General features: G+C 48.6%; 1 protein-coding gene across 3 annotated transcripts in view; it reads left to right on the forward strand.

The window, feature by feature from the left end:
• Positions 1 to 23,901, forward strand: part of PACSIN2 (protein kinase C and casein kinase substrate in neurons 2) — a 192,962-nt gene that overhangs the window by 125,767 nt on the left and 43,294 nt on the right. For all 3 annotated transcript variants that reach the window (XM_030215522.1, XM_030215521.1, XM_030215523.1), the window contains exon 7: positions 23,105 to 23,225. In XM_030215522.1, coding sequence (XP_030071382.1) covers positions 23,105 to 23,225 — 121 coding nt within the window. The remainder of the gene's footprint in view (positions 1 to 23,104; positions 23,226 to 23,901) is intronic.

The raw sequence follows: 23,901 nt of genomic DNA on the forward strand, positions 1-23,901 counted from the left end.
AGAAAGATTCTTAGAACTCCTCAACTTAGGTTGGGCACCCCGCTACCCTCCTCCCCCATTCAACAGCACTTTTACTCAACCATGAGGGATGACCACCCCATTCAAAACCAGAAATCTCCCAGAAATCTCCACCTGAAGCCTCGATAATTCCAACCTAGGCACCGACAAGGAAAGAGATTGAAATAGAAACAAGCGAGAGAGCAGGTTCATCTTGACAGCTGCAATTCGACCCCACCATGATAATCAGTGCCCAGTCTAACTCCGTAAATCCTGATGCAACTGCTGAAACAAAGGAGAGTAATTTAAAACGAACAACCAGGACAGGTCCCATGGGATCTGAATTCCCAGGAACCTAAAACTTTTCTGTGTTCTATGATAGGGAAAAGCCTTCTCTAAATGTTCCACCTCCTCCTCTGAGAGAGTAATGCCTAGCTACTCAGATTTATTGTAGTTCACCTTGAAACCAGAAAGTCTCCTGAACACATTCAATTCCCTCATGACCACAGGCAAAGTAAGTTGAGACACTGGCACATAAAATATAATCCGCAAACAAGGCCTAACCAAACTCCTTTAATACTCGCCAAAGAACGAATCCTCTGTGCCAAAGGCTCAAGGAGGAAAAGGGGCACCCCTGTCAAGTCCCATGCTTTGTCGAAAACAATGCTGAATACCCCTTCCCCCCCCCCCCCCCCCCTCACCATTAAGCTTAATACAGGCAACTGGAGCTTCATACAAACGCATTAACTATATGCTGCAACACCTGCCATAAATAGAACCACTCCACTCTATTGAACGCTTTTTCATCGTCACTCATGCTGGCATTGCGCCTCCCACAACATTTATATGCTGAATATTATCAGCAGCCTGTCTCCTAGCCACAAAACCAGATTGATTTGTATGAATAGGTTTTGGGAAAACCCGTCCCAATTGTTCTGCCGTAATCTTGGCCAATATTTTTATATCTAAATTGAGCAAGGAAATTGGGTGGTAGAACCGACACACCATCGGGTCGCGCCCTTGTTTCAAAAGCACAGAAATCCCTGCTTCACACATACTAACAGGCAAAGAATGACCTTGAAAACAAGCATTACGTAATCGCAGCAGGAGTGGGCTCAACTCGCAAGCGAAAATCTTAAAGAATTTTGCTGAAAAACCATTGAATCCTGGAGCCTTAACCCCTTTAAGGCCCTTGATAGCCAACAAGATGTGATCCAAAAAATACTGGGCAAGTTACGTGAGCTAAGTACTCCTGAACCTCTGAGTCAGCAATCCCATTACCATTGCTGTAAAGGTCTGATAAATCTTAACTGCTCTCGAATCTCTTCGTACCTGTTGTTCTCACAACTGGGTTGACGTCCATGGCAGCCCCCACCAACCGGAACAAAAACTTTGCGGGCGGTCCCGCACGCAGGGCACGCCCACCGCGCATGCGCGGCCGTCTTCCCGCCCGTGCGCGACCGTTCCTGCTCAGTTTTTTTCGATTCCGCGCTGAGGAGAGACGTGTTACCGTCTCTCTCTTGGTCAGCCCCGGAAACCGGATCGTGGCCTAGCCACGAATTTTCTTTTGTTTGTCCCCTCGTCGTCTTAGCGCGGGGGCGTTTCGTCGGTCGTTTCTTTTTCGGGTGTGCTTTTCACCGCCACCATCGACGAGTTTGACTTCGCCGACGCGATTTTTCCGTCGATGTCCTCGAAGGTCCCGAGTGGATTCAAGAAGTGTGGTCGGTGCGGCTGGCACATCTCGCAAACCGATACTCACGCTTGGTGCCTCCAGTGCCTTGGCCCGGAGCATAATACCAAGATGTGCACCTTGTGTCTCGGATTGCGAAAGCGGACACAGGTGGCGAGGCAAGTTTGTCGGGACCAACGTTTTGGAACTTGCGCCGGCCCTTTGACGTCGACGGCATCGGTGTCGACGGCCGGGTCTTCGGTACCGGTACCGATGTCGACGAAATCGACACCGATGATGGCATCGACCCCAGGAGCACAGGTACCGCTGGCCCGTCGGACCTCCGGCGACGGCGGGGGTGAGCGGCCGCGCGGGCAGTCGGCCCCGGCCACTCCCTCTACCCAGGGCCATCGGGACCAAACCCTGTTAGACCCCTCGAGGCCGGGGGGGGGTTTTACCTCCTCTTCATCTCTGCCACCGAGCGTCGATGATGGGCACCGAAAGAAAACAAAGAAGCATCGGCATCTGTCGCCCACGGCTCACGGGACTGCTAGTTCCAGCGCCTCCAGAGATGAATCAACACCGAGGAAACGGCAGTGCCGAGAGGAGCGTTCCCCCTCGGGCGAAGAGGTGTTGCTGCGTCAGTCCATGGGTGCTTCGGTACCGTCTCCTGGACCCGAGCAGCTTCTGGCACTGGCACCCACACCGGCCCCCCTGCCTTTCCCGACAGCGGGCCTGGACGAGTGCCTCCGAGCCATCCTTCCAGGGATTCTGGAAGGGCTGGTGCGCCAGGCCTTGCCGGCTCCGGGGGTGCTTGCGTCCCCGGCGCCCTTGATGGAGGCGCCGGCGTGCTCCAGCCTGATTCCGAGGCCTCCGACACCGACGCCGCTTGCGGTACCGGTGTCGACCGCCACGCAGGTGGAATCCCCGTCGATGCCGATGGAGGGAGCTTCATCCCCGCCGGCACGGGAGTCCACCGCTCGACGCCACCATTGAGGACGTGGTTCCTCGCAGTCGAGACGGGCACGGTTCAGGTCTGAGCTGAAAGAGCTCATGTCCAACACCGAGTAAGAGGCCTCGTGGGGGGAGGAGGAGGACCCCAGATATTTCTCCTCAGAGGAGTCTGAGGGCCTTCCCTCCGACCCCACTCCTTCACCGGAGAGGAAGCTCTCGCCCCCTGAGAGCCTCTACTTTGCCTCCTTTGTCAGGGATATGTCTATATGCATTCCCTTCCCCGTGGTCTCTATGGATGAGCTGAGGGCTGAGATGCTCGAGGTCCTCGACTATCCATCACCACCTAGAGAGTCTTCCACGGTACCGTTGCACAATGTCCTCAAAGAGACACTGCTTCGGAACTGGCAGAAGCCATTATCTAACCCCACCATTCCCAAGAAAGCGGAGTCCCAATACAGAATCCACTCTGACCCAGAGTTAATGCGGCCCCAATTGCCTCATGACTCGGCGGTCGTGGACTCTGCTCTCAAGAGGGCACGGAGTTCGAGGGATACCGCCTCGGCGCCCCCGGGGCGGGAGTCTCGCACTCTGGACTCGTTTGGGAGGAAGGCCTACCAATCTTCCATGCTCGTGACCCGCATCCAGTCGTACCAGCTCTACACGAGCATTCACATGTGGAACAATGTGAAGCAACTGGCGGACCTGGTCGATAAGCTCCCTCCGGAGCAGTCCAGGCCTTTTCAGGAGGTGGTCAGGCAGCTGAAGGCGTGTAGAAAGTTCCTGTCCAGGAGTATATATGACACCTGTGATGTGGCATCTCGAGCTGCGGCCCAAGGTATAGTGATGCGCAGACTCTCCTGGCTGCGTGCCTCTGACCTGGACAACCGCACCCAGCAACGCCTGGCGGATGTCCCTTGCCGGGGGATAACATTTTTGGCGAGAAGGTCGAGCAGTTGGTGGACCAACTACACCAGCGGGAAACCTCCCTCGACAAGCTCTCCCACCGGGCGCCTTCAGCATCCACCTCTACAGGTGGACGTTTTTCCCGGGCCAGGCAGGCTGCGCCCTACGCCTACAACAAGCGTAGGTACACCCAGCCGGCCCGAAGGCCTCAGGCACAGGGACAGTCCCAGCGTGCTCGTTCCTGTCAACAGCATGCGCCTAAGCAGCCCCCTGCGCCTCCACAGCAAAAGCCGGGGACAGGCTTTTGACTGGATCCATGGGAACATAGCCGCCATCAAAGTGTCCGTACCGGACGGCCTGCCGGTCGGGGGGAGGTTGAAAGCTTTTCACCAAAGGTGACCTCTTATAACCTCCGACCAGTGGGTTCTCCAAATAGTGCGGTGCGGATACGCCCTGAATTTGGCCTCCACGCCACCAAATTGCCCACCGGGAGCTCAATCCTTCAGCTCCCATCACAAGCAGGTACTTGCAGAGGAACTCTCCGCCCTTCTCAGCGCCAATGCGGTCGAGCCCGTACCACCCGGGCAGGAAGGGCTGGGATTCTATTCCAGGTACTTCCTTGTGGAAAAGAAAACGGGGGGGATGCGCCCCATCCTAGACCTGAGAGGCCTGAACAAATACCTGGTCAAAGAGAAGTTCAGGATGATTTCCTTGGGCACCCTTCTCCCCATGATTCAGAAAGATGATTGGCTATGCTCCCTGGATTTAAAGGACGCTTATACCCACATCCCGATACTGCCAGCTCACAGACAGTATCTCAGATTCCGCCTGGGGACACGGCACTTTCAGTATTGTGTGCTGCCCTTTGGGCTCACCTCTGCCCCACGGGTGTTCACGAAGTGCCTCGTGGTGGTCGCGGCGTATCTATGCAAGCTGGGAGTGCACGTGTTCCCATATCTCGACGATTGGCTGGTCAAGAACACCTTGGAGGCATGCAGTGCACTATTCACCTCCTGGAGCTGCTGGGGTTTGTGATAAATTACCCAAAGTCCCATCTCCAGCCAGTCCAATTTCTGGAATTCATAGGAGCTCTGCTGAATTCACAGACGGCTCAGGCCTTTCTTCCCGAAGCGAGGGCCAACAACCTCCTGTCCCTCGCTTCCCAAACCAGAGCGTCTCAGCAGGTCACAGCTCGGCAGATGTTGAGACTCCTAGGTCATATGGCCTCTACAGTTCATGTGACTCCCATGGCTCGTCTTCACATGAGATCTGCTCAATGGACCCTAGCTTCCCAGTGGTGCCAAGCCACCGGGAATCTAGAAGATGTCATCCGCCTGTCCCTCAGTTGTCGCAATTCGCTGCACTGGTGGACACTTCGGACCAATTTGACCCTGGGACGTCCATTCCAAATTCCGCAGCCCACGAAAGTGCTGACGATGGATGCATCTCGCCTGGGGTGGGGAGCTCATGTCGATGGGCTTCACACCCAGGGACTGTGGTCCCTCCAGGAACAGGATCTTCAGATCAACCTCCTGGAGCTCCGAGCGGTCTGGAACGCACTGAAGGCCTTCAGAGATCGGCTGTCCTATCAAATTATCCAAATTCGGACAGACAATCAGGTTGCAATGTATTACATCAACAAGCAGGGGGGCACCGGATCTCGCCGTCGGGATGTGGCGTTGGGCCTTCCAGTTCGGCATGCTTCTTCAAGCCACATACCTGGCAGGTGTAAACAACAGTCTGGCCGACAGACTGAGCAGAGTCATGCAACCGCACGAGTGGTCGCTCCATTCCAGAGTGGTACGCAAGATCATCCGAGAGTGGGGCACTCCCTCGGTGGACCTTTTCACCTCTCAGACCAACCACAAGCTGCCTCTGTTCTGTTCCAGACTACAGGCACACGGCAGACTAGCGTCGGATGCCTTTCTCCTCCATTGGGGGACCGGCCTCCTGTATGCTTATCCTCCCATACCTTTGGTGGGGAAGACCTTACTGAAGCTCAAGCAAGACCACTGCACCATGATTCTGATAGCGCCTTTTTGGCCCCGTCAGATCTGGTTCCCTCTTCTTCTGGAGTTGTCCTCCGAAGAACTGTGGAGATTGGAGTGTTTTCCAACTCTCATTTCGCAGAACGACGGAGCGCTTCTGCACCCCAACCTTCAGTCTCTGGCTCTCACGGCCTGGATGTTGAGGGCGTAGACTTTGCTTCGTTGGGGCTGTCTGAGGGTGTCTCCCGCGTCTTGCTTGCCTCTAGAAAGGATTCCACTAAAAAGAGTTACTTTTTCAAGTGGAGGAGGTTTGTCGTTTGGTGTGAGAGCAAGGCCCTAGAACCTCGCTCTTGTCCTGCACACAACCTGCTTGAATACCTTCTGCACTTATCAGAGTCTGGCCTCAAGACCAACTCAGTAAGGAATCACCTTAGTGCGATTAGTGCTTACCATCTTCGTGTAGAGGGTAAAGCCATCTCTGGAGAGCCTTTAGTCGTTCGATTCATGAGAGGCTTGCTTTTTTCGAGGCCCCCTGTCAAGCCTCCCGCAGTGTCATGGGATCTGAACGTCGTCCTCGCCCAGCTGATGAAACCTCCTTTTGAGCCACTGAATTCCTGCCATCTGAAGTACTTGACCTGGAAGGTCATTTTCTTGGTGGTAGTTACTTCAGCTCGTAGAGTCAGTGAGCTGCAAGCCCTGGTAGCTCATGCTCCTTATACCAAATTTCATCATAACAGAGTAGTGCTCCGCACTCGCCCTAAGTTCCTGCCAAAGGTGGTGTCGGAGTTCCATCTTAACCAGTCAATTGTCTTGCCAACATTCTTTCCCAGACCGCATACCCGCCCTGCTGAGCGTCAGTTGCACACATTGGACTGCAAGCGAGCGTTGGCCTTCTATTTGGAGCAGACACAGCCCCACAGACAGTCCGCCCAATTGTTTGTTTCTTTCGACCCCAATAGGAAAGGGGTCGCTGTCGGGAAACGCACCATCTCCAATTGGCTAGCAGATTGCATTTCCTTCACTTATGCCCAGGCTGGGCTGGCTCTTGAGGGTCATGTCACAGCTCATAGTGTTAGAGCCATGGCAGCGTCGGTGGCCCACTTGAAGTCAGCCTTTATTGAAGAGATTTGCAAAGCTGCGACGTGGTCATCGGTCCACACATTCACATCTCATTACTGCCTACAGCAGGATACCCGACGCGACAGTCGGTTCGGGCAGTCGGTGCTGCAGAATCTGTTTGGGGTTTGAATCCAACTCCACCCACCAGGACCCGAATTTATTCTGGTCAGGCTGCACTCTCAGTTAGTTGTTCTTCGTAGGTCAATTTCTGTTATGCCCTCGCCGTTGCGAGGTTCAATTGACCTGGGTTCTTGTTTTGAGTGAGCCTGAGAGCTAGGGATACCCCAGTCGTGAGAACAAGCAGCCTGCTTGTCCTCGGAGAAAGCGAATGATACATACCTGTAGCAGGTGTTCTCCGAGGACAGCAGGCTGATTGTTCTCACCTACCCTCCCTCCTCCCCTTTGGAGTTGTGTATTACTCATTCCTTTGCTTGTCATTCAACTGAGTGGGAACAGTCGTGCACGGGCGGGAAGACGGCCGCGCATGCGCGGTGGGCCTGCCCTGCGTGTGGGACCGCCCGCGAAGTTTTTGTTCCGGTTGGTGGGGGTTGCCGTGGACGTCAACCCAGTCGTGAGAACAATCAGCCTGCTGTCCTCGGAGAACACCTGCTACAGGTATGTATCATTCGCTATCAAGGACGTCCCCTTAATTTTAGTAATTAATTTCAAATGCTGTCGATGCCGAAGATGGTGAGCCAGCAATCTACCAGACTTATTTCCAAATTCAAAAAATGTTTGCTGAATCAAACTTCACACGGACCACCTACAACCTTTGCAACTCAAGTCTACAGAGCCACAATTGCTGAAATAACACCCGGAGATCCTCTGGCCTGTTGAAGATTTTCCAAATGTACTAACCTCAACCAGAGCTTTAACTTCTGACTCTCCCTCTCGCGTTTCTTCTGAGCACCCCATTTAATTAAATGCCCATGAGCTGGACTGGATGCCAAGAGATGTGTCTGAGCTCAGTTTTCAGTTCTTTGTCTCCACATGCTAGTTGATGGATACAATTATCCCACAGGTTCTGGAATAGTGGGAAGGACTAGTGAAAAGAAAAGTCAGATAAGACCTAATTTCTCCTTGTCTCAGATCTATCCAAGCTGAGCTTGGGGCATCTATAGATGGGTTTTACACTTTGTGGTGGTGGTGGTGGGGGGGGGGGGGGGGGGGCTTCATCAGATGAATCCCCTGGTGTTAAGAGCTATATGGAATGCTCTAAAAGATCAATTGGTCAACAAACTAATCTTTGTCCAGGTTTTTCCTATGCTGATGCCATTAAGTTCTCGATGCTTTACTCCTATTATGGTGTACGTGCAGATTATATATTGAATTGCCGAATGTACAGGTAATACGACTCCTGACACAGTAACATATGCCGAATCACAGCTGTGTTGAGTCTCTTCTATATTAGGCTATTGGATTCAGTGAAAGAATAAAAGATTTTGCACTACACCCTGGGAATCCTAATTTTTGGTTACCTCACTTTCCTGTTCTGCTGTTGCATACCCGTGAAACCTGGACCACCTCCTTTTCTTTGTACCATGTAGAAGGTAAGCATATCTCTGTACTACTTATAATTATCTTTCCATAGTGTCATCTACAGATGAATCCATAACCCAGTGGGTTGTGTCCGTGTCTGTCTACCAGCAGGTAGAGATAAAGAACCAAACTAAAGGGAGCTATACCAGCCGGCCAGCCCCTAAGCTATTTAGTATATCTCTATCTCCAGCAGGTGGTAGACGGACCTGTCCCAGCGCCTGGATTTTTTTCAGGGTCTGTGTAGTCTCCTGGGCTGGTAGCCAGTTGAGACCAGGGGTGGTTGTTTCGTCTCTGACCCCCTTTGGAAGCATACTGGCTTGCCTTCCTGTTCGTGCTTCACCCTGTGAAAGTCCCTCTCTCCCTGTGCCTTTGACTTCTCTCTGCTAACTTCCTCACTTACAAAAGAAAAAGGAAAACAGAGTGATTGTAACAGTGCTCTGTTCCTGCTCCTTTTGTTGTTTGGGAGTTTTCCTCTGCACAAACAGGCAGTTCTGCAGAGGCAGCATTCTGAGATTGAGGGATTTTTTTCTGTCTGCTCAGCTTTGGGTGAGTGCAGCTCTTTAAGACTTTCCCTATCTTTTACCTCTGTGTGCTACCGCGCGCTGCCTGTTGCTGTGACGGCCAAAAATGTTAAGTGCTGTGCCTGTTGTGGGAAGCGCAGGTCGAAGGCAAGTATGTGCTCCGCGGGCTGTTCAGACTCGAGCGGAGGAGATTCGGGGGGCATTTTCTTCTGGAGCACCAGTTTCCCCACATGGGGATCGCCGACGCGGGCACCATTTTGGAATCGCCATCTGTTTCTTCCCCCGGTTCTCTGGTGCTTGCTCAGGCTCCTGCGACCCCAAAATGCCGGGATTTCACTGGTTTGGACACTGAGGATGTCTCTAGGGGATCTGGTCCTTCTAGAATGATTGCTGCAGCAGAGGGCAGCGTGTCGGATTCAGGTGCTCTTATTGCATCAGGCTTTTTTTTGCTGAAGCGCTGTCTTCCTCCTCCTCTTCCTCCCTCGGCTGGTTTAAGGGAACATGCTTCGTCTCTAGAGGGTGCCGATGCAAGCGCAACGCAGACGCAGAGATTCTGGCTCAGACACGGGTTCTATTGGACCGCTTTCTGTCACCCCCTCTCTTCCTGGATGTTCAGGAACTTCTCTGAGGGCCTCGGGCACAGAGGATTTAGAGAAAGGGGAGATAACCGTGGAGGAACCAGATCCGTCTGCGGTACGGATTTTTCACAGGGAGAAACTTTCCTCCCTCGTTTCTGCTACCCTGGAAGTGTTACACGTTGAGGACCCTGATGCGCCAGTTGCTGCTTCTGTGAATGTGCGCATGGTTAGCACGAGGAGACCGTCCAAGGCCTTCCCGGTGCATGAGGCCATCCAGGAGATCATCATAGTACAGTGGTCAAGAGCCGGATGCCCCTTTATGGGTGTCTAGAGCTATGTCTCACCTTTTATCCTGTGCAGACCAGTCAAGCAGAGAGATTTGAGCTGCCCCATGTCAATTCCTTGGTGACAGCGGTCACCAAGAAAACTACCCTTCCGGTGGCGTTAAGACACGCAGGACAGAAGGCTAGAAGCGACGCTGAAGCGAGCATTTGAAGTTTCAACTTTGGCTCTTAAAGCTTCTGTGTGCAGTTTCTATGCTGCTCGGGCTTCCCTTGATTGGTTACAGCAGTCTGCGGAGCAGGAACCCAAGGCTTCCTGCCAGATGTCATGTTTTCATCCTAAGATGGAGGTGGCTCTAGCGTACCTTGCACGCATTATATGATTTGGTGAGAGCATCAGCCAAAAGTGTGGCTTTGGCAGTCACCGCTCATAGGTTGCTATGGCTTTGGCATTGGGCAGTGGACATGACTAAGTTGCCCTTTTGGGGTAAACTTCTTTTTGGTGAGGATCTGGAAAAGATTGTTAAAGATTTGGGGGATTCCAAATCTCAGCAGCTTCCGGAAGACAGACCCAAGCCATTGGCTCGCTCGGGAGCGTCGAGGCCGCGGTTTAGAGATTCCAGATGATATCGACCAGGTAGACCTTCTCCAGCCTTCCAACGGCTTTAGTTTCAGCAAAGAAATTTCTTTTGTGCCAACAAAAGAAGAGCAACAATGACGGGGTGCCAGCCCACTCATTGGACTTAAAAATAGGGGGTCGGTTGACTCTATTTTTCCCAAGAGTGGACCAAGATTACCTCAGACCAGTGGGTTCTCAGTCATCAAAGAAGGCTACAAAATAGAATTTGCCGCACAGGTTGGTGATTCTTTCTTGGAATCCCGGTGCGCTACTTCTGCCAAGTGGGAGGCAATACTAACCTCTTTACAAGACCTAGTGTCCATTGGAGCCATCGTGCCTGTGCCGAAGCTTGAAGAACACACAGGTCGATATTCCATATTTTTCATGGTCCCAAAGAAAAGCAGGGGGTCATTCCGACTTGTTCTCGACCTCCGGAAAGTAAATCACTTCTTGAGAATTTGCCATTTTCGCATGGAAACACTCCGGACGGTGATTGCGGCAGTACAGCCTCAGGAGTTCCTGACAGCCTTGGACCTGAGAGGGGCCTATCTTCATATTCTGATTTGGCCACCTCATCAGAGGTTCCTGTGGTTCACAGTCTCAGGGTTCCATTTTCAGTTCCAAGCATTGCCGTTCGGATTGGCCACAGCTCTTCGCACTTTTTCCAAGGTCATGGTAGTGGTGGCAGCCTCTCTACGAAAGGAGGGAATTCAAGTTCATCCCTATCTGGACGACCGACTCATTCGAGCGTTGTTGGAGAGCCGCCTGGCTACTCAGCGAGTAGTGGAAGTTCTTCAGTCTCTCGGTTGGGTGATCAACTTCTCCGAGTCATCTGCTACCTTCCCAGTTGCTGGAATCCCTGGGGGTGCGGTTGGATACTGCCCAAAGCCTGGTTTTTCTGCACGAAGGCAGGAGGATCAAGTGAGAAGTCTCTTGCAGATGCCGTGCCCTCAGGTGTGGAATTATGTGCAAGTACTGGGTTCGATGGCAGCCGCGATCGAGGTGGTGCCGTGGTCCAGGGCACATACAGTGGGGGAAATAAGTATTTGATCCCTTGCTGATTTTGTAAGTTTGCCCACTGACAAAGACATGAGCAGCCCATAATTGAAGGGTAGGTTATTGGTAACAGTGAGAGATAGCACATCACAAATTAAATCCGGAAAATCACATTGTGGAAAGTATATGAATTTATTTGCATTCTGCAGAGGGAAATAAGTATTTGATCCCTCTGGCAAACAAGACCTAATACTTGGTGGCAAAACCCTTGTTGGCAAGCACAGCGGTCAGACGTCTTCTGTAGTTGATGATGAGGTTTGCACACATGTCAGGAGGAATTTTGGTCCACTCCTCTTTGCAGATCATCTCTAAATCATTAAGAGTTCTGGGCTGTCGCTTGGCAACTCGCAGCTTCAGCTCCCTCCATAAGTTTTCAATGGGATTAAGGTCTGGTGACTGGCTAGGCCACTCCATGACCCTAATGTGCTTCTTCCTGAGCCACTCCTTTGTTGCCTTGGCTGTATGTTTTGGGTCATTGTCGTGCTGGAAGACCCAGCCACGACCCATTTTTAAGGCCCTGGCGGAGGGAAGGAGGTTGTCACTCAGAATTGTACGGTACATGGCCCCATCCATTCTCCCATTGATGCGGTGAAGTAGTCCTGTGCCCTTAGCAGAGAAACACCCCCAAAACATAACATTTCCACCTCCATGCTTGACAGTGGGGACGGTGTTCTTTGGGTCATAGGCAGCATTTCTCTTCCTCCAAACACGGCGAGTTGAGTTCATGCCAAAGAGCTCAATTTTTGTCTCATCTGACCACAGCACCTTCTCCCAATCACTCTCGGCATCATCCAGGTGTTCACTGGCAAACTTCAGACGGGCCGTCACATGTGCCTTCCGGAGCAGGGGGACCTTGCGGGCACTGCAGGATTGCAATCCGTTATGTCGTAATGTGTTACCAATGGTTTTCGTGGTGACAGTGGTCCCAGCTGCCTTGAGATCATTGACAAGTTCCCCCCTTGTAGTTGTAGGCTGATTTCTAACCTTCCTCATGATCAAGGATACCCCACGAGGTGAGATTTTGCGTGGAGCCCCAGATCTTTGTCGATTGACAGTCATTTTGTACTTCTTCCATTTTCTTACTATGGCACCAACAGTTGTCTCCTTCTCGCCCAGCGTCTTACTGATGGTTTTGTAGCCCATTCCAGCCTTGTGCAGGTGTATGATCTTGTCCCTGACATCCTTAGACAGCTCCTTGCTCTTGGCCATTTTGTAGAGGTTAGAGTCTGACTGATTCACTGAGTCTGTGGACAGGTGTCTTTCATACAGGTGACCATTGCCGACAGCTGTCTGTCATGCAGGTAACGAGTTGATTTGGAGCATCTACCTGGTCTGTAGGGGCCAGATCTCTTACTGGTTGGTGGGGGATCAAATACTTATTTCCCTCTGCAGAATGCAAATAAATTCATATACTTTCCACAATGTGATTTTCCGGATTTAATTTGTGATGTGCTATCTCTCACTGTTACCAATAACCTACCCTTCAATTATGGGCTGCTCATGTCTTTGTCAGTGGGCAAACTTACAAAATCAGCAAGGGATCAAATATTTATTTCCCCCACTGTATGCGTCCCTTACAACTAGCCCTTCTGAGCCGTTGGTCTCCAGTTTCGCATGATTACTCTCGACGTCTTCCTTGGTTGCCGAAGGCGTAAGCCAGTATGATTTAGTGGCTCTTACCCACCCACTTGAAACAGGGGATGCCCTTGGCGTCCCCTCAGTGGGTGGTAGTGGTGACGGATGCCAGCCTCTTCAGCTGGGGGACTCTGTCTCTCTCTGTATGTGCAGGGCCGTAGGTCGACGGAGGAAGCAGCCTGGCCCATCAATTGGCTGGAGTTGAGGGCGATTTGGAACGCTCTGCTAGCGTTTCGAGAGAGTCTTCAGGGGACCACAGTCCGAGTGTTCTTGGACAACACAACGGCGGTGGCTTACGTCAATCGGCAGGGTGGGACTCAGAGTCCAGCTTTGCAGGCCGAAGTGAGCAAGATTCTTTCTTGGGCGGAGACTCATCAGTTTCGGCAGTTTTCATAGCAGGACAATGTTCAGGCAGACTATCTCAATCGGCACCTTCTGGATGCGGCAGAGTGGGAGTTGTCAGCACATTTCAATGAATTCGCAATCATTGGGAGTTGGCCGGAGATGGATCTCATGGCGTCACGACAGAATTCCAAAGTGGCCCAATTCTTCAGTAGACACATGGAAATCGGCTCGGCAGGGCTTGATCATCTACTTCAGCCGTGGCTGCTGTCGGGTCTGTTGTACGTTTTTCCTCCTTGGCCACTCGTTGGCTGAGTTCTACACAGGATCAGCAGACACCAGAGGTTGGTGATCCTGGTGGCTCTGGATTGGCCTCGGTGACCATGGTACGCAGATCTGATCCGATTGTTAGCAGGATTGCCTCTTCACCTGCCTTTGGCAACGGATCTTCTTCATCAGGGGGCAGTTCTAATGGAAGATCCCTCCCACTTTGGTCTTACGGCTTGGCCTTTGAGAGGTCGAGATTGAGGAAAAAGGGTTATTCAGAGAATGTTACAGCTACTTTGCTGCAGGCACGTAAATGTTCCACCACGACAGCTTATGCTCGAGTGTGGCGCACCTTTGTGGCTTGGTGCACCCTTCGGGGATGGGATCCCTCTCGGACTTCGGTTTCTCAGATGCTAGATTTTTTGCAGGAAGGCTTCCAGAAGGGTTTGGCTTACAATTCACTAAGAGTGCAGCTGGCATCTCTTTCTTGTTACCGAGGTTGCCTTGCTGGGAATTCCTTTGCGGCCCATCCAGATGCTTCACGTTTTTTCTGAGGGGTTCTCCATCTTAAGCCCCCCTGTCGGCGTCCGTGTCCGAATGGGAATTTAAATTTGGTGTTCAGAGCACTGCAGCAGGCTCCCTTTGAACCGCTGCGTAGGGCATCAGAGAAGGATCTGACGCTTAAGACACTGTTTTTGGTGGCCCTGGCGTCAGGTCACAGTTTTGGAGATTCAGGCATTATCATGCCAGGACCCCTTTCTTTGTTTTTCTGAGGCTAGGGTTAAGTTGTAGACTGTTCCTTCTTTTCTTCTGTCAGCTTTTCATGTCAATCAAGAGATTTTCCTTCCTGCCTTTAAGCAGGAGGATTATCCATTCCATTTTGATTTCCTCAAGCTTCTCGATGTTCAAAGGGTCTTGATGTGTTATTTATAGGTGACCAACGATTTTAGATGCTCGGACCATCTTTTCGTTTTGCTAGTGGGTCCTCGCCGTGGGGATACGGCATCTAAGCAGTCTATTGTGCAGTGGCTCAGGATTGCCATTTCGTCAGCTTACATCCTAGTGGGTCGATCACCTCCGGCGGAGCTATACACGCTCACTCGACTCGAGCTCAGGCTACTTCTTGGGCAGAAACAGGAATCCTCTCTTTGGAAGAGATTTGTTGAGCAGCTACTTGGGCATCATTGCATTCATTTTCAAAACATTATAGAGTAGATGTTTCAGCTCGTAAGGACGCGCAATTTGAAGCGACGGTGTTGGCACGGGGAGCAGCGGATACCCGCCCTACTTGCAGAGTGCTTTGGTACATCCCACTGGTTTCTGGCTTTCATCTGCTGATGATGCTATGGATGGTAAAATTATGCCTTACCTGATAATTTTCTTTCCTTTAGTCACAGCAGATGAATCCAGGATCCCACCCTGATTTCTTGTTTCCTATGTGCAGATCAGAATTCTCGTTAAAAAAAAAAAAAAAGTAAAGAAAAGGAGCAAAGGAGTTACGAAGAATTTATGAGCGCTCCGGATACTTTGTGTGTCTCAGAGCTGAAAGATGTTGTTTTGAGTTAACATATTAAGTAGCGGTTGGCGCAGCGAACTGCACATTTGTGGTTCATTTTTGTGAAGAAGTTGGCAATCTTGCTTGTTATAAGGTTATATTTTCTACAGCTTAGTGATGGGACATATAGCTTAGGGGCTAGCCGGCTGGTATTTCTCCCTTTAATTTGGTTCTCTATCTCCACCTGCTGGTAGACGGCACAACCCACTGGTTTCTGGATTCATCTGCTGTGACTAAAGGAAAGAAAATTATTAGGTAAGGCATAATATTTTACCTTGTGAGATTTGCTGCTACAGATGCTTCCCATTAAGCCACTCACTGTTTGTTGGGCCCTTAGTGGTGCTCTTTACCAGCTGATAAAAGCTCCATTTGAATTACTGGACTTTTGTGTGTCCTGAAGTACCTGATATGGAACGTCTTATTTTTGGTGACGGTCATTTTAACATTCAAAGTTTTAGTGATGCCAGATCGTGTGTGTGGGGGAGAGAGGGAAAAGAGAACTTGGATGAGGGGATGGGGAAGCAAGTGGGAGAAATGGACCCACAGGGAAAAGGGGGGTGGAGAGAAAGATGCTGGGATGGGAGGATAGGTGAATGGAGGAGGGAAAAGAGAGAGCGGATGGATGAGTAGGGAATAGTGGAAGAGATTCTAGAACCAGGAAGGGAGTAAGAGAGAAGGTAAATGGTCATGGCTTTGATAAACAGCCTTTCTGTGGTTCATCCAAAGCAGTTTTGAGATAGAGAGATGCTATACCATGGGGAAGTGAGCAGGAGTGAGAGATGGAGAGATACTGGCCCCAGGGTGTGGGTGCAACAAAAGTGGGAGAGAAGCTGGACAGGGGGAGAAATGGACACAGAGGAGAGGTGCAGGACAGGACATAGGAACACGGACTGACAATGGACATGGAAAGAGAAGAAATATCTAATGGGCAGGAGACTAAAAAGAGTAGAAGATGGATGAGATGTGGAGACTGGGGGAGACGGGAATAAAGTAGAAAATTACTGGGAGGGGGGAAAGGAGAACAGAGCAGAAGATGAATGGGAGGGGGGAAAAAGGGGAACAGAGCAGAAGATGAATGGGGAATGGGAGGGGGGGGGAAAGGGGAACAGAGCAGAAGATGAATGGGATTGGGAGGGGGGAAAAGGGGAACCGAGCAGAAGATGAATGGGATTGGGAGGAGGGAAAAAGGGGAACAGAGCAGAAGATGGATGGGATTGGGAGGGGGGAAAAGGGGAACCGAGCAGAAGATGAATGGGATTGGGAGGAGGGAAAAAGGGGAACAGAACAGAAGATGAATGGGACTGGGAGGGGGGAAGGGGAACAGAGCAGAAGATGAATGGGATTGGGAGTGGGGGAAAGGGGAGCAGAGCAGAAGATGGATGGGACTGCGGGGGAGGGGAGGAACAGCAAAACATTGATGGGACTAGGGATGGGAGGGGAAGGAGCATAAGACGACTGGGACTTGGTGATTGAATGGGAGAGCAGAGCAGGGAATTATGCATGGGAGAATTGGAGTGGGAATTTCAAGTTGTACTGCTATGGATTTACAGCCTGTTTCACTAACACAGACTACTCAGTAATTACTGTGGATTCTTTTGGGTTCGTATTAGGTAAATGAAACTTTTATTAGAGGTGCTAAAATCTACAATGATTAAGATATATACATTGATTAGCTATATAACTGAAAATAAACAATACCTATAATCATTCTATCTATAATTAAAGAAAACCTATCTATAAACAATCATTACATCATTGGTCCCTACATCTAAGCAATGCTAGGAGTTCCTAGACCAGGAAAAGAAGCAATAAAACAATCATCACTGGTCCTTACGTCATCCAGGCTCTTATCAGCTGGGGGGGCCCTGTTCACAGCGAAAGCCAGGAGTTTCTTTGACCAGGAAACATGGTTCTCTGCGCAGTATGTCCATTACTCACAGACGAGCTCCCCATTTCACTGAAAGAAACTCCCCTTTTTATTAGGCTTAGAACTTATGTTCAGAGCTAAGGAAAATTACAGAATGCTTGAGAATGTCTCTGTTTAGGTAAACAAGCCATACTGTGGGAATGTGGTCACATGTTTCCCAGTCCAGGTGTCCAGTCTCAACCGGAAACAGGCTCCACCTCTCCCTTCACATACCAAGTTAATTAGAGCTGTGTGTCACGTTTTCAGGCAGGAACTGGGTTTGTGAGCCCTTGGGCTACTGCCGAGGAGCGGCAGTGGCAGGCAAAACCACCCCACACAGGGATAAGGCAGAACTCTGACAGGGCCAGCTAGACTTCACCTGTGCTTGACCACCGTTCCTCAGGAGTTGAGCCCCTGAGTGAAGGTGGCCGGCAGGACTTACCGGACAGGGCCGGAGCTGGATACCAGCAGGATACACACAGGGACTAGAACACACAGGGAGGCTAGGCATAATACTAGACTAGGACTCTCAGACAGACAAGGGACAGGACTGAAAGCTGCAAGCAGCCACTGAAACAAGAAACACAGACAACCTAGAACTAAACAAAGACATACAAACAAGAAACAATACTGGGAAACAAGCAATACAGTACAAGAAGCTACACAAAGACTAAACTAGAATCGGACAAGAATACAGACTGTGAACTGGACTAGGCAGAAGTGCAGCAAGCACCAACAAACCAGGGCCTTAGGCAATGCAAAGGCAAAGCAGAGAGTTTCCAAATGGCTAATAAGCCCAGCAGCAGCTGAGATTCAGCTGCAGCGATCACCAGGCTGCTACGGGTGCTCTGCAGGCTCAAACAAGACAAGCAAGTCTGGCAGTCCGGAAGATCTGGACTGGGCTGAAGTCAGGAACTAGAAACCGCCCACAGACAGTGCAGTGCAGCCACCAGGTCTGTCCACCAGAGGGCAAGAGGAACACAAACCACAACACAGGCAGAAAACATACTGGAACACAGAGAGGCTAAACACACACAGGTGCAGAATAGTGGAGAAATCAGAGCCATGCTGGAAGCAGCCAGCACACAGAGACAGAACTAACTCAGGAAGAACGGACAGAAGCCAGCTCAGAAGCTGACCGCCGGAAATAAGGTGAACCTGAGGGGGTCATGACCCATAGACGTGACATTGTGTCTTATACGTTTCAACTTGTTTTCACACAATCAAAGTTAAACAATCGTTTTTAAACAGAATTATTTCTGATCACAAATACAGACCTCAAGTGCACTGGTCGGTCAAGGCAGAGTTGAAAAATAATCTTTAAAATTCACTTCCACTACACAAGTGGATAGTGAGTACTTGGCAATTGGTGGATACGAGTGGGTGTATGTTAGTGGGTTGGGAGAATGAGTGAGGGTGTGAAATGAGGGGTAAGAACAGGGATGAGTTGTGGAGGAAAGGTTGAGACATAGTCCTGCTTATAATCGAAAGAGAAAAACGCCTATATTGCGACCCAAATCGGGAGATAGACGTTTATCTCCCAAAAACGAATAAATCGGTATAATCGAAAGCCGATTTTGGACGTTTTCAACTGCACTCCGTCGCGGATGCGGACAAAGTTGATGGGGGCGTGTCAGAGGTGTTGCGAAGGCGGGGCGTGGTTATCGGCCGAACAGAGATGGGCGCATTTCACCGATAATGGAAAAAAAGTATGTGTTTTTAGCTAGAATTTAGGACACTTTTCCTGGACCCTGTTTTTTCACAAATAAGGCCCCAAAAAGTGCCCTAAATGACCAGATGACCACCGGAGGGAATCGGGGATGACCTCCCCTGACTCCCCCAGTGGTCACTAACCCCCTCCCACCACAAAAAATGAAGTTTCACAACTTTTTATTTTCACCCTCAAATGTCATACCTAGCTCCCTGACAGCAGTATGCAGGTCACTGGAGCAGTTGTTAGGGGGTGCAGTGGACTTCAGGCAGGTGGACCCAGGCCTATCCCCCCTACCTGTTACACTTGTGCTGCTTAATGCTGAGTCCTCCAACCCCCCCCCCCCCAAAACCCACTGTACCCACATGTAGGTGACCCCCTTCACCCCTTAGGGCTATGGTAATAGTGTAGACTTGTGGGCAGTGGGTTTTGGGGGGATTTGGGGGGCTCAACACACAAGGGAAGGATGCTATGCACCTGGGAGCTCTTTTACTTTTTTTTTTTTTTTTTTTTGTAAAAGTGCCCCCTAGGGTGCCCGGTTGGTGTCCTGGCATGTGAGGGGGACCAGTGCACTACGAATCCTGGCCCCTCCCACGAACAAATGCCTTGGATTTGGTCATTTTTGAGCTGGGCCGTTTCGATTATCGCTAAAAAACGAAAACGCCCAGCTCAAAAAACGACCTAATCCAATGCATTTACCTGGCACAAACCATATTTTCGCAAAAAAAGATAGATGTCCATTTTTTTCGAAAATACGGTTCGGCCCGCCCCTTCATGGACCCGTTCTCGGAGATGGACGTTCTTACACATAGGCGTTCGCGTTCGATTATGCCCCTCAGTGTGAACTGGAAGAATAGAGAGAGGGTCAGAGACATTGAAAAGGGCTGGAGGTACTGGGGAAAGGATATGAGAGGAAGAGATGGGTCTCTCAAGGGATTGAGTGAGGTGGAAATTGGGTTAAAAAGATGGCGAAAGAGACGGCAATAGGATATGGGGTATAGACAAATAGCTTGGAGTTAAGAGAAAGATGGAACTGGGCTGGTGAGGGGATGAGACACAATGAAGAGTAGAGTAGATGAGTACAGAAGATGAAAATGGGCGACTGAGGAGGGGACTAGGAAACTTGGGAAAAAGACAGACCGGGGAGGGGGGGGGGGGTGCAATGAGATTGCTGGTGAGGAGATGAGAGAGAGATGGGGAAAAGCTTTTATGTAGATGAGAGGTGAAATGGAAATTAGAGGGTCTAAGGGAGAATGAGAGGTTAAAATATTTAGGTGGATATAAAGGCAGAGAAGAGAAAAACATAAAAAGACCATACAGGATGGAAAGTCATGCATATATTCTGTAGTGCCTCTCAAAAGCTTCTAAATCTGTCTTTTGAGATGGAGTCTTTACAGGGAAGGACAAACATAATAATGTACAGAATACAGTACAAATTAAATAACTTTAAGAAGCAAATTAGTATATGTGCAGTAAGTAACCAGGGATTTAGACTATCTCAAGGACAAACAAATAATTAAGGGTGGATAGGTGAGAGCATAATTAGGCAGGACTAGATGAGAAATGAAAGTAAAGAAAAGAAAAGGGTGTGGATAAAATTCAAATAGAGTTCTTTGTATTGAGAAAGGCCAGACCGAAAAAATATGTTTGTAGAAGACTTCTAAAAGTTAGGTAATCAACTGTAAAATTGATTGATTTAGGAAGAGAGTTCCAAATTTTGGTGCCTTGATAGGAGAAATTAGAGTGAATTGCTTTATATATCTCATTCTTACAGATAGGGAAATGTAAGACAAGATATTCTCTAGATTACCCCCTTGTAACAGCATTACAAGGGGGTAATTCAATAACATTATTCATATATGATGGGGCTCGATCAAGCAGGATTTGGTGAATGAAAATGCATAATATATTCTATCTCTTATTGGTAACTAATGTAGTTCATATAAAAGAGGAGTGGTTTTGGCAAGGTGAGGAGATCTACATATAAGGTGAGCAGCAGTATTTTGAGCTGTTTGTAATTTTTTGAGAAGACCACCATTAAGTCCAGCATAGCTGGAATTGCAATAGTCATATTTGGTGAGGACAAGGGATTGATCCAAAGTACGAAAGACAGATTTAAAGAAAAATGTCCTCAATCTCTCTAGCTTCCAAAGTGGGTGAAAGACACTTGAGGTCAACTTAGAGACTTGTTTTTCAAGGGTGAGGAAACGATCTATTGTGACTCCCAAGATTTTCAATGATGACTCAAGGGAATAGGTTTTGTTCTTAATAGTAAAGTTACTAAGATTCATAGGATGGTGAGGGTTAGTTATAATTAGAAACTTAGTTTTTATCCATGTTAAGTTTTAGTTTGAAATTAGAAGCCCTTGATTCCATAAGTTTTATCCCTAGATTAATTGTGTGAGTTATGTCAAGTAATTCCTTAGAGAATGGGATATAAATGGCATCAGCATCTACGTATGTCGAAAGACTATGTTTTTCTAAAAGATGACCAAGAGATATCATCATAATGTTAAACAAGATGGGGGAAAAGAAGAGCACCCTGAGGGACTCCACAGCCAGGAGCCCAAGTAGAAGAAATAACACCTGATTGTTTGACTTGATCCAACTTAGATCTTAAGAAGCCAGAAAACCATTTCAGGACAACTGCACAGATTCCGTAATAGTCAAGAATATTTAAAAGAATATTATGATCAACAATATCAAAGGCACTGGATAGATCATACATAACATAGTAGATGATGACAGTCTGCCCAACAATATAAACTCGTATGAGCTACTTTATATGTATACCTGACCTTGATTTGTCCTTGCTGTTTTCAGGGCAGAGACTGTAGAAGTCTGCCTAATACTAGCTTTGCTTTGCGATTACCGGTGTTGCCACACTATCTCCACTAAGCTTCTGTGGATCCATTCCTTCTGAACAGGATTCTTTTGTGTTTATCCCACGAAATTTTGAATTCTGTTACTGTTTTCACCTCCACCACATGCAATGGGAGGACATTTCAAGTATCCATCACTCTCTTCGTGAGTACGCCCCCTTGAAGTTTGGCCGGCTCCGTGACGGAAAGCAGTTGAAGCCGGCCAAACTCGGCTTTTGATTATACCGATTTGGCCGACTTTGGGAGATCGACGGCCATCTCCCGATTTGTGTCGGAAGATGGCCGGCGATCTCTTTCAAAAATAAGCTGGCTAGTGTTCTGGCAGTAAACTCACTTGTCAGATCAGGAACATCAAAAGTTAACGCAGGAGTGGGTGAGATAGTGTGTTAATTTCTCTTTCAACAGCAGTAAGTGTGGCATGGTTGCTACACAAGCATGTAAAAGTTGAGGATGATCAGGGATGCTACATTTTTCTGGCAGGTACCTTATGTGGAAAAAAGATCTTTCTAGCAAATATTTATGTCCCTATCAGCTATTCTGAGATGTTTTTCAGGAACTCCTACTCTTACCCAGAATATCAGGTGGTAAGGGGGCGGGGGCATTTCAATTGTGTGGCTCATAAAAGCTTGGACTGCTGTCCTGCAAGCATGGTGGGGCAGGGAGATGCAGACAAGGGAATAAATCTGTTGTGCAGTCAGTTGGACCTTCTTGATAGTGGGGTAGATTTTACATCCTACTGATCTTGACTTTACCTTTTATTTGACACCCACCAGAGCCATTCCCGCATTGACTATCCCTTGGTCTCTTCCTCCCTGTTCCCATTCCTCAGCCTGGTAGATATCGGGGTGTTTTTGGATCATGCTGTACTACAGCTAAGGTTGGTGGGAGGATAAGCCGTCTAGAGCTTTTAGTTGGAGAATGAGCCCAGAGCTCATGCAGGATGCCCTTTTCAAGGATTACCTAATGACAAAGTAGAAAGAACATTTGGAGTGTAATCGGGGGAATGAATCCTCACCACATTACTGGAAACGAGAAAAGTGGCCATGAGAGGTTACATCATAGGAAATGTGGCCTGACAAAGGAAATTCAGAAGCAGAAATTTTGTGCCTTTCTAGATTGTTGTGAAATTTGAAACTCAAACATCAAACGAGTGGGGCTCATATTGATCAAGAGAACTTTGAAACAGTACAGGAGGCTCTTAACCATCTCTCCCAAGTTTCCAAGTTTAATAGAGATTTACTATCCCATCCCTCAATGGGTTTATCTGAGGAAGGCAGATAAAACTGACAGAGCAGAATAGAGGGGAAAGGGGGTATGAACTACAAAGGATAGGATAGCAAAAGGACTAGTACATAAGATAGCAGTCCTTGTTTACCCTTGTGAACTTGTTCTACAGTACAGAAGAAATATGGCTCTCTTAAACATATTGTACCTCGGGGATTAAATTTGTGAAACAGCAAAGAAACTTAGTTGTGCTTTAACCAAGTTGTTATTCTTCAAAACAAACAAATTAGTAAAGGTCTTCTTTATTTTTTTATGCAAAAATAATCTGTTCTCTCCCCCCACCCAAAATATCTTGCAGCTATAGAGCCATCTATCAAGACTTAGAATATGCCATCAAAGTAGCAGATGCTCCAGAGGATTTGACCTGGTTTAAAAATAATCATGGTCCAGGAATGTCAATGAATTGGCCACAATTTGAGGTAGGAATGCACAACATTGTATCTCTCGTATGAAAGAAGCGATACAAAGCAAAGAAAAAAAGCACCAAGAGCCTTCAAAATCAGAACTTTTCCTTTAATCAGTAGTTTAAACCAATGCTGTACATCATTGACCCACCTAGTATAAAACCAATGCTGTGCCATTTCTTATACAAAAAAACATATATTTTAATTTGTTGAACATTTCTTGTAATTGTTAAATATTGTATAGGTTCAGTTAAAAAAAATTGTATTAAATCTACATAATCAGTGTGGTTATACGTGAATGACATCACATGATAATACTGACTGAACATATTTACCACTTTCCAATGTGCCTTAGGTTTTATTTCTAGCGCATCTAACAGCTTTTTAGTTTTGCAGCTCTTCTGTTCATACTGCTCTTCAAAGTGTGTGTTTACAGTGGAAGAGGATGATAATGGTGGCTTCAACAAGTATCCCAGACTGTGGTAGAGGATGTCCATCAGAGATCATCATTAGACTTGTTACAAGTGTTTAGGCTGAGTGATCATTACATGTTCAGAAGTAGATGGATTTGCCGACGGCCATTAAGTTCCAATAATTATAAGTATTCCTGATCCAACATGCCAGCACTAAGGAAGCACAAGGGCACTTGAAGGTGTTAACTCATTCAATGCTGATTCCTATAGATAAGCTC

The sequence above is a fragment of the Microcaecilia unicolor genome, chromosome 9 (assembly GCF_901765095.1).
Source record: "Microcaecilia unicolor chromosome 9, aMicUni1.1, whole genome shotgun sequence".
Lineage (NCBI taxonomy): Eukaryota > Metazoa > Chordata > Amphibia > Gymnophiona > Siphonopidae > Microcaecilia > Microcaecilia unicolor.